Source organism: Cicer arietinum, chromosome 7, assembly GCF_000331145.2.
Source record: "Cicer arietinum cultivar CDC Frontier isolate Library 1 chromosome 7, Cicar.CDCFrontier_v2.0, whole genome shotgun sequence".
Taxonomy (NCBI): Eukaryota; Viridiplantae; Streptophyta; class Magnoliopsida; order Fabales; family Fabaceae; genus Cicer; species Cicer arietinum.
Window position 1 is genome coordinate 10,316,258 of NC_021166.2, and position 10,619 is coordinate 10,326,876.

The 10,619-nt window shown below is 27.4% G+C and overlaps 1 protein-coding gene and 1 long non-coding RNA gene across 2 annotated transcripts in view; one reads left to right on the forward strand and one right to left on the reverse strand.

The window, feature by feature from the left end:
- LOC113784674 (uncharacterized) overlaps nt 1–1,567 on the reverse strand; it is a 6,094-nt gene extending 4,527 nt beyond the window's left edge. Inside the window, exons 1-2 of the long non-coding RNA XR_003470785.2 lie at nt 1,317–1,567; nt 1,106–1,218 (exon numbers count right to left, since the gene is read on the reverse strand). This is a non-coding gene — a long non-coding RNA (uncharacterized lncRNA). The remainder of the gene's footprint in view (nt 1–1,105; nt 1,219–1,316) is intronic.
- A 2,976-nt stretch (nt 1,568–4,543) lies between these two features.
- Nucleotides 4,544–9,424, forward strand: LOC101513266 (subtilisin-like protease SBT5.4). Its single transcript, XM_004515756.4, has 11 exons — nt 4,544–4,804; nt 4,905–5,014; nt 5,095–5,192; nt 5,302–5,463; nt 6,697–6,811; nt 6,916–7,459; nt 7,537–7,634; nt 7,728–7,973; nt 8,070–8,184; nt 8,292–8,487; nt 8,681–9,424. Exons 1-11 carry the CDS (start codon nt 4,667–4,669, stop codon nt 9,226–9,228), a joined length of 2,370 nt encoding a protein of 789 aa, XP_004515813.2. The 5' UTR covers nt 4,544–4,666; the 3' UTR covers nt 9,229–9,424.
- Nucleotides 9,425–10,619: the final 1,195 nt, after the last annotated feature.

Genomic DNA, 10,619 nt, shown 5'->3' on the forward strand with positions numbered 1-10,619 from the left:
ATATATATATATATATATACGGTTTAGTTCAATTTTAAAAGTTTAATTCGAAATCTCATCCGATCTGTGTGGTTTTCATTACAGATGATCTAAATATATAAAATAATATTTGATTTTTTTGGGATTGATTTATAATTTTTATTTCTAATTTATATCGATTTGGAAGTGACCTTACTTTATGGTAGTGTTCATTCGCAAATCATAGAAATTAAAGAGAGAAGAGATACGTGACTATTTAATTTGATTTTTTTTTTAATTTTAATTGTAGTTTATCGATTACTATTAATAGTTCTCGTTTTTTAAATTAGAGAAACAAAAGTTCTTATTAGATATGTTCCATATTAATAACAATCGTTAGATTTAATTAACGTCTAATATTAAATTAATCACAAAAAATATCACGTGAGTATGTACCCATCTAATAACTCTTAATAACATTTGGTACAATATCTCTAAATTTACTACATTTCATTTTTTGTAATCACTTGAGAAAGCTCCTTTCTATTATTGTATGTTTACCAATAAAAAAGGAACTCCATTGGTAAAAAAAAAATAAAAACTCGTTATATTTATTATAAAAATTAAATATCTATAATGATTCAATATTTGTGATTGACCGTAGTGATGACTCTAAGGGCGGTTGAGATGAGCAAATGATCAAGACCTCAATTTTTTAGAGACACCAATTTTAATTTTAATTTTTAATTCAGTAATATTAGTCAAGATATATAAATATTAAGAAATAAAAATTATATAGCTAAAGATGTATTCAAATAAAAAATTAACAATTGCTCACTTAATAGAAAATTTAAGTTGTATAACACACTTTATTTGATAATATTTTTAATTTTGTCTAGTATTAACGGTTATACCATTCTTTGATAATAGCTTAAATTAAAATATGATGTAAATACTTTGAAACTTGTGAAAATGTGACAATTCTTCTAATTTTAATGGAGAAATTTTGTTTGAAGAATTAGAAATCATTAGATATTTCGTTGTTTTTTCTGGTACACATCTTATAGAATAATATTAATTATTTACTTAGTTTTTGCATTTCATGAAAAAAATATTTTGAAACAAATTAAAATTGTTAAAATCTTACTTGAAATCTACTAATTCACATCATAAGAGGGACCCTTGTGTTTATTAGCAGCAAGCAGAATTGTTTGCAAGATTTGCAGGGGATTCCCATGGCTTTCAACCAAAATTGCACATCTGTAGAACGTGGAACATAATATAATAAAATTAATTGATAGAATATGAATATGGATACTACTAGCTATACAAGAGTAAGACATGGACATAAGTATTACCCTTGGAATTCTGATTGAAATTTTCTAAAATTAATAAAAATTAAACTATAGACCAAGGATAGAACATTATCCATGGAAATCTATTGGTGGAGGAGCTAAACTAGATCGGTCCTAAAATCTGACATATTATACACTAAAATGTAGCGATTTTAGACAATTGTCACGATTCCCCATTTTTAATGCAATCGACATTTAGAAGGATATGCATACTTATGATAAATTAACTTATTTTGGATTAATAGGGGTAGAAAAACCACTTACTACCTTATGAATAGAAAAACTTAGTTTGCTTTTTAATCATAAAATAGTTGCACAAATAACTATATTAAAAGCGAATAATTGTCTTTTTATGATTGTCAACGATATCATAAAAAAATTAAAATTTTCTGAAAACTGAATTCCGGCAAGTGGTAGAATATAATTCATATAATAAAATTATCAAAATAAATAAACCACCATGCTGAATAAAAAAACAAATTCTTTTTCATCTATTATATTTTTCTTTCAATGTAACAACCTCAATTAAATATAGTCCTTTCTTTTTTATAAAAAAAGAAAAGAAAAATCAATTCGCATTTCATTAAAATTTATATTCAAAATAGAATTCAATAGAAGAGTAAAGTAACTCTATCTTTTTTAGTTACAATAGTTCTAGTGATTCACTCGCTTTTTTCATATTTTTTTTTTCCATTACTAACAAAAGAGTAATTCCGTATTCAAGAGGAGAATGCCATCAACATATTTCTTGTCTGTACGTAAATTTTTTTTTATCAATAATACTCCAAAAATATCCTCAATCTTCTACTTTGATTTTATCATTACACAACTCCTACATGTTCTAATTATAGTACAACAAACACATGTAGAAGAAATAATTATCATCAACATAATTTAATAGTTAACATAACTTAATCTTTATTTGCAACTAAATACATTACTATAATATTCATCATCATTATCACAAACACAAACATCATATAGATAAATAATCTCAATAATCATCATCTCAAACACTTTCAACACATAAAATTACATCATACTTATCATAGTTACTAATCTAATCCTTATTAGTGAAGTACCTATAAGTAATTAATTATCCACCCTTAACTATTAAATTACTAATCAACCTCATGTAAGTCCTAACCATTACTTGTCGTCTACTAATTATTTTAAGTTTCTGATCATTACCTAATCGATTAGCCATTAGCTAATATCAATTATCCCAAAATTAAAACTGAAGATTATTTATAGGGTTTTCGTATCATTCTAATTAATTAAATCTAATTAACCAATCTTACTTGCATCTCTCCTATTCCCGTGAAATCTTCGGACGCCAATTCATAATTAACGAATTGATTATCCATGCGTACGGGCCACTCCAGAACAAATAATACTTGTCACACATGGCATGATATAAAAATCGGCTAAAAGGTCTCAAAAGGGCCAATGAAATAGTACAAGCTAAGAAATTACATCAACGGACAATATATTTTTTGGTAAAATTCAAGTGACTATATATCCTTTAAATTGATTATTTGGAGTTTTTTCTTGAGGAAGATTTATTTTGGGAGACTGTAGAGTCATATTCGATTGTATAAATATTCGAATTATATATTAACTCACGTAACTAGTTAACATTATTGAAGCATCCATTCTTTATATATATAGATATATATATATATTATAATTATCGGGTATTATTAGTTTAAAAAGTTTTAAATTATCGCTACAACACAATTATTTAAGAACATGATTTTAGAAGAAGTGATGATAAAACTTAAAAGTCATACATTTACAATGATTTAATTGTTTTGGTTAAATGATAGTATAAAAACTCTTTACATTGATAGTGTATATGAATTACATCTATATATAATTAGTTACGATGAGGGAAAAACTCATCCGATTCAAAACATAAAATATTTGTCATTTGATTCGGTTTGGATAAGATTTAAAACAAAAATTCCTTTTCGAACTAATCAATTTAAATTAGATTGATTTTCAATTATGGAAATTACAATTATAAAATATTGATTGAATATTTTTATTATAAAGTTAAATATAATGTATAGTTTACAAAGAATTAACATTTTGAAATAACGTTGATAGATTATGTTTGAAATGTATGAAATAGTAAAATAAAACGAAATTAAACAAATAAGTATTATTAATAAAAATGATAACTAACAAATAATAAATTTATTCAATACTTAATACTCTTAAAAAAATAAATAAGTATTAAAATTTACATATATATGCATGTTAGTTCGATTTTAAAAATTTAATTCGAAATCTGATTCAATTTGTGCGGTTTTTATTAGAGAGGATCTAAACATATGAAATAATATTCGATTATGTGTAGCTTTCGATTTTTTTGGATTGATTTGTAGTTTTTATTTCTATTTTATATCGATTTGACAGTGAACACCTTACTTACGGTAGTGTTCATTCGCAAATCATAGAGGTTAAAAAGAGAGGAGTCACGTTACTATTTAGTTGGATTTTTTTAATCTTAATTGTAATTTATCAATTACTATTAATAATTCTCAATTTTTAAATTAGAGTAAACAAAAGTTCTTATTAGATATGCTCCATATTAATAACAACTGTTAGATTTAATTAATGTCTAATATTAAATTAATCACAAAATATCACGTGAGTATGTACCCATTTATTAACTCTTCAATGGCATCTGCTACAATATCTTTAAATTTACTACCTTTCATTTTTTGTAATCACTTGGGAAATCCCCTATTATATTATTGTATGTTTACCAATAAAAAAGGAACTCCATTGATAAAAAAATAAATAAAAATTCATTATATTTATTGTAAAAGTCAAATTGAAATATTTTGAAACAAATTGAAATTGTTAAAATCTTACTTAAAATCTACTTATTCACATCATAAATTAAATAGTAATATTTCAATCTCTATCCTTTTTTTGGACAAAAATTTAATTTAATTTATTTTAAAATTTTAAATTACAAATGAAATATTATTATTTTCGTCTAAACAATTGAATTATTAATAATTTTAAAATATAAAATACAAAAAAAAAGTATTTAAATAATTACATAAATATTATTATTTTTATTCGTTAAGGACACCTAAATTCTAATGACCAACCTTAAGGGACAATATAAAACTTTTTAAATTAACTTTATACATACATTAAATCTATTTATTATATATATCCAATAAATTATTTTTAGATCAAATAGAATGGATTGAATTGTCACTCTCTTATTACACTTTAAAACTATTATTCTATCAGACAGACCAAATCGTTATGAGAGGGGGTGAGTTTGGTTTTACAAGCAGTAAAGAAAAAGTTTTATAAGCAGAAGAATGCTTAAATATTTCACACATATTATCTTAAAACAAAAACTGTTAATGAGAAAACCAATGTCTTCCTCCTTTGGTCATGCGTTATTGTTGATTCTCCTTTGCTTTCTGCTTCACAAACCCACCCAAGCAATCAAACAGGTAAGTTTTGTTTTTAAATTTTTCTTTATGTAAATTTTTTAATTAAGTGAACATTTTCTTATGTTTGAAATATATAATTGTTTTTTTTTTTTTTTTATAGTCCTACATTGTATACTTAGGACCACATTCTTATGGTCCAAGTCTTTCATCTCTTGATGCTGAATTTGTCACAAACTCTCACAGTAATTTGCTTAGATCATACGTTGGAAGGTAGGATATTTAACCTCATGCCATGAATTTTTTTGGTAGAAAAATCAATTTGAACTTATGGGATTATTTTTCTTAAACAGCACCGTGAAGGCCAAAGAAGCAATCTTCTACTCTTATAGTAAATATTTTAATGGCTTTGCCGCAATGCTTGATGAAGATCAAGCTGCAATGGTTGCAAGTACGTACTTTATAAATTTCATTTTATTTTTATTTATATCAAACATATAAATAATTAATGCATCGTATAGTAATTTTAAATAACCTTTTTGTATAAATTATTGGTGCAGAGAATCCAAATGTGGTATCGGTTTTCTCGAACAGAGCACTAAAACTGCACACAACTCATTCATGGGATTTTCTTGAATTAGGGAAAAATGGTTTTATTCGAAAGAACGCAGCATGGAGCAAGACACAAGGCGAAGATGTCATTATTGGGAATATAGACACCGGTAATGAATGGTTAATTATATATATTTTTTTATGCAGTTGATAATTAGACATGATTTGAACCGTTTGATAGTTATTGTTATTGTTTTCCATATACATCTCAATTATTTGATGGAGTACATGTTTTTTCACCCACCGCTACATGATGTATAATTTGTAAAAAGGTTGTCACTGTCACTAATAGCTTCTTAACAAAATAAGCAAGTAAATGGATAATTAAGAAATTGGTATTAATTTACCACTAATCGATATTTGTCGGTTGAATTAACGTTAAAAAATAATGATAACTATATTTTAGTGTTTTTAATCTTAAAGAATTTTCCATTAAAATAATTGATTTACACTACTAAAATATAACACTTTTAAACTTATTATAGTTTTCTCAAAATGACTCGGTCCAATAATCCATTAAAGAATACGTCTTTATTGAGCTTGAATTAAGTTTTAAAGAAGGAATAAAGAATTTAAAAAAGAAGTGGTTTTGTAACATAGTTTTATTGATATAGATTTTTTTAGTATGATTTTCAATGTGACCGTTGTCAACATAATTAAGATGCTAATATTACTATGTGATATTTTTACACATAAAGGTTTTTAAAAATAAAGGTTTTTTCAAAATGATTCTCTTTTCTTGATTTGATTCACATTTTTTGATTGTTTAATATAGTATTAAAATTTATTGTTTGTCGTAAAAAATTATGTAGATATTTATAGCCAGATGAGAAATAAATCCATTGTCTCTTGTCTCACTGGGAAATTCGAAATTGATCACTCGACGCCAAAATTAACCCCGTACATTATTAATTCATCTTTGATGCTTTGACATTATTTTTTATGGTAATATATAATACACTCTTTAATGCAAGCATGTCATTTATAAGACGATCCAATTTTCCGTCACATAATCAAAATATGTGCGTATTGGTAACCGACACATTGACCATATTTTTCTTAAAACATCAAAGAATGAGATTAGACATTCTTGATGTGTATCAAAATAATTATAGATATTTATTTTTAGATCAATTTAATTCCAACAGAATCCTACAAGTATGATATATCATTTCTATGATGATTAAATCTTAAATTTTCTTTTATTCTAACTATTTATTGTTATTAATCATAATTTTTAATTTTTCTTCCACTAAAATACCAGTTTTTCTTTAAGTTCATTTCATGGTAATTGTAATTAGTACTCAATTAAACTTTTATGGAATATTTTGTGAGTTGGGTAGGTGTCTGGCCTGAATCAAAGAGTTTTAGCGATGAAACAATGGGTCCAATTCCAACCAGATGGCGTGGCAGTTGCGATGTTGACCAAAATAATACGGATAAATTTTACTGCAACAGGTTAATCGTCTTATAAATTAATTAAAGCATATTTGTAATCGTGTTATTTGATTTGAAGTTAGGGTAAATTTGGTGGTTTATTTGTTGTACTAATTAATAAATAGGAAGCTAATTGGAGCAAGATACTTTTACAAAGGGTACTTAGCAGGTGTTGGTGACAAAACAAATGCATCAATATTCAATAGTGCACGTGACTTTCATGGTCATGGTTCACATACATTATCAACAGCTGGAGGTAATTTTGTTGGTGAAACAAGTGTAAATGGGAATGGGAAAGGAACAGCAAGTGGTGGATCACCAAAAGCACGAGTTGCATCCTATAAAGTTTGTTGGCCGCCAATTGTGGATGGAAAAGGATGTTATGAAGCAGATATTTTAGCGGCTTTTGAAGCTGCCATAAGTGATGGTGTTGATATCATTTCATTGTCTATGGGTATTTCGCCCGTTGAATTTTTTGAAAATAGTTTCTCCATAGGCTCTTTTCATGCTGTTGCCAATGGCATTGTTGTAGTTAGTTCTGCAGGAAACCAAGGACCTTCTCCTTCAACTGTAGGTAACGTCGAACCATGGTTACTTACTGTTGCTGCTAGCACTACTGATAGAACTTTCACTAATAAGGTTATTCTTGGTAACGGAATCAAAATCAAGGTATATTTTAATACATCATCTTATGTTATGTTATGTTAATTCAATCACATTCATTCATTCATTGTTTTAATTGTTAGGGAACTAGCCTTTCAAAGGACCTCTTGACACCTCGTAAGTTTTACCCTTTGGTAAAGGCTGTTGATGCAAAAGTTGAGAATGCGTCTTATACTGATGCGTGAGAATACTTTTCTTTCATCTTGTTTTTTTACCTTTAAGTTTTATCTACCTAGATATTCTCTCTTATAATATTTTTTTCTTCCATTTTTAGCCTTCTTTGCAATACTGGATCTCTTGATCCACAAAAAACTACAGGAAAAATAGTGGTATGTCTTCGAGGTAATGCTAGCAGAGGTGACAAAGGTGTTGAAGTTGATCGTGCAGGTGCTATTGGAATGGTTTTGGCTAATAGCAAAGAAGTACCGAATATACTTCTAGCTTATTCTCATGTGCTTCCTTCTTCAATGGTTAACTTTCAAGATGGCGAAACCATTTTTAATTACATTAACCACACCAAGTAAATGTTTTATTCATATGCTCTAGGCTTAGGCTTAGGATTCATAAATTCTTCATTATTTTATTCATATATAGCATTTTATTTTATATGATGCAGCTCTCCCGTGGCCTTTATTTCTAAAGTGTCAACTCGATTGGGTGTAAAGCCTGCTCCACTTGTCAGTTTGTTTTCATCAAGAGGGCCTAATATACTTGACCCAACAATCCTCAAGGTTTATTGTTTTTTTATTTTATTTTATTTTATCAAACACCTTTAGGCTTATCTTATATTTAAATTTCAAGTGATTAGTTTTTGTAATTTTGGTTTAATGTGTTTCAGCCCGACATCACGGCACCTGGACAAAATATAATTGCTGCTTATAGTGAGGCTAATACTACGTCGACGGGACTTCCTTTTGTTGCTATGTCGGGAACTTCAATGTCATGTCCTCATGTGGCTGGCGTTGTTGGATTGATCAAAGCTCTTCATCCTGATTGGAGTCCAGCGGCTATTAAGTCGTCAATAATGACTACAGGTAAACTAGATTGTTTCCTTGTCTAATCCTTCTATAACAAAATATAATCAAAAAAAAGTATTTGTATTTTGTACAAACCATGACTAAATACATGTATTTTATTTCTTATATTTTGTTATAGAATATGTATATGAATTTGGATTCCAATTTGTTATACAATTTTAATACAAAAACAAATTCATATATTTTGCAGCAAAAATAGAACACAATCATCATGGAAGGCGCGTGTTGAGTCCGTCACTAGAAAATGCAACTCCATTTGCATATGGTGCAGGGCACATTCAACCTAATAGTGCTGTGAATCCTGGACTTGTTTACGACCTAAATGTTACAGACTATATGAACTATTTGTGCAATCGTGGCTACAAAGATATTCATCTTAGCATGTTCTACGGCAAGCCTTACACTTGTCCAAAATCTTTCAGTATAGTAGATTTCAATTATCCAACAATCACAATTCCCAACTTAAAGATTGGAAATTCTCTTAATGTTACACGTACTCTTACCAATGTTGGTGACCCAAGCAAATACAAAGTTCGCATTGAAGCACCTGACAACGTCTTAGTGTCAGTTGAGCCTAAGGTACTAAAATTTAAGGAAAAAGGAGAAAAGAGAGAATTCACTGTGACTTTAAGTTTTAGGCCTCTAACTAATCCTAAGACTGATTATGTATTTGGGAGGTTGGTTTGGACCGGTCACAAGCATCGTGTTGGGAGTTCTATTGCAATTAAGCCACAATAAAAAGTGGTTTTTATCTTACTTTATCTGAAGCCAATAAATAATTTCTAGAGGTGTGTGAGTTCTTTATAAATTGAAACATCGATTATATCAAGATAAAATTGTTTTTGGCTTACATGTTTCCTATTATAAAAGTTTGTTATATTGCATATTCAGTTGGAAAAAAGTATATGAATTTTAAGATGATCTTTTGTTGAAACATACATGTTTGACATGGATATTGTCTATATTGTTCGATCTCATTTATGTAGTGGACTAGATTCATGTGGTTTTAAATGTTGATTATGGTGGATGCTCTTCCCCCCACAATTATCGATTTTTACTAGATATCACGATTTGGTGGTAAACATTTTTTACCCGAAAATAGAGTGAGGATTTTATTTACATAGGACTAAAGGTCAGCGTTTTGTGTATACAATGAATCAAATATAAATAAATTTTTTTTATTAGTTAAATTATAATTTAAATATCTTTTAAAAAAAATTAAAAAAAAATATTTTTAAAAATTTATTAAAGATTTTGGGGTATTCGTAACCACTTAAAGATTTTGGGGTGTTGGTAACCACCTTATATTATAGAGAAACTGTATCTTTGATTCTAAGTAAAAATAATGTTAGTGCTTTCAAAATGAGATGTAGCTAAACTAAAGAAGCACAATAACCTCACAAACTTCAATTGACCTTTAGAAAATAATTTTATTATGGTACATCACCTTATCATTAAGTTCTGGCTGCGACTAATTTTTATTTTTTATTTTTTTGTCTTATAAGATATAGTAAATTCCATTGTAATTAACTCACACAATTGTGAAGTCTCGAATTTATACACAGAACAAGACATACAACCCTGTAATATTGACATTTGTTAGTTGAGTTGGGATACAATTCACCTTATTTTAGTAAATACTTTTCCAATTATACTAGAATGGTAATTAATTAGACATCCACACATACGATGCATAAGTGGTTTAAAAAAAAAATATATGTAAACATAAAACAATAATATAACAATTTTAGTTTACAAACGTAATGTCAAAAAGATCAATAAATATATGAAATGACTGAATATTATAAAATATCTATTTTACATTTTTAAATACTTCTTTATAAAATATATTTGATATAATATCTGAATCTAAACATTTAGTATCACTTATCAATATTTTCGAATCTTTCATCAATGTCACTTTTAAAATTGCAATATATAGTTTTTCATATGAGAAAAAATATTGTGGAAGATAAGCCTCTATATAATTCAAAAACTATCATTTATTTGTATTAATATAGTCATTGCTGTCATACAAAAATGGATGTCCATGACTCTATTTTTACAGACATACAAAATTGAATATAGTGTTGTCCAAGAAACATTGATCCTACATTACTATATCTTTC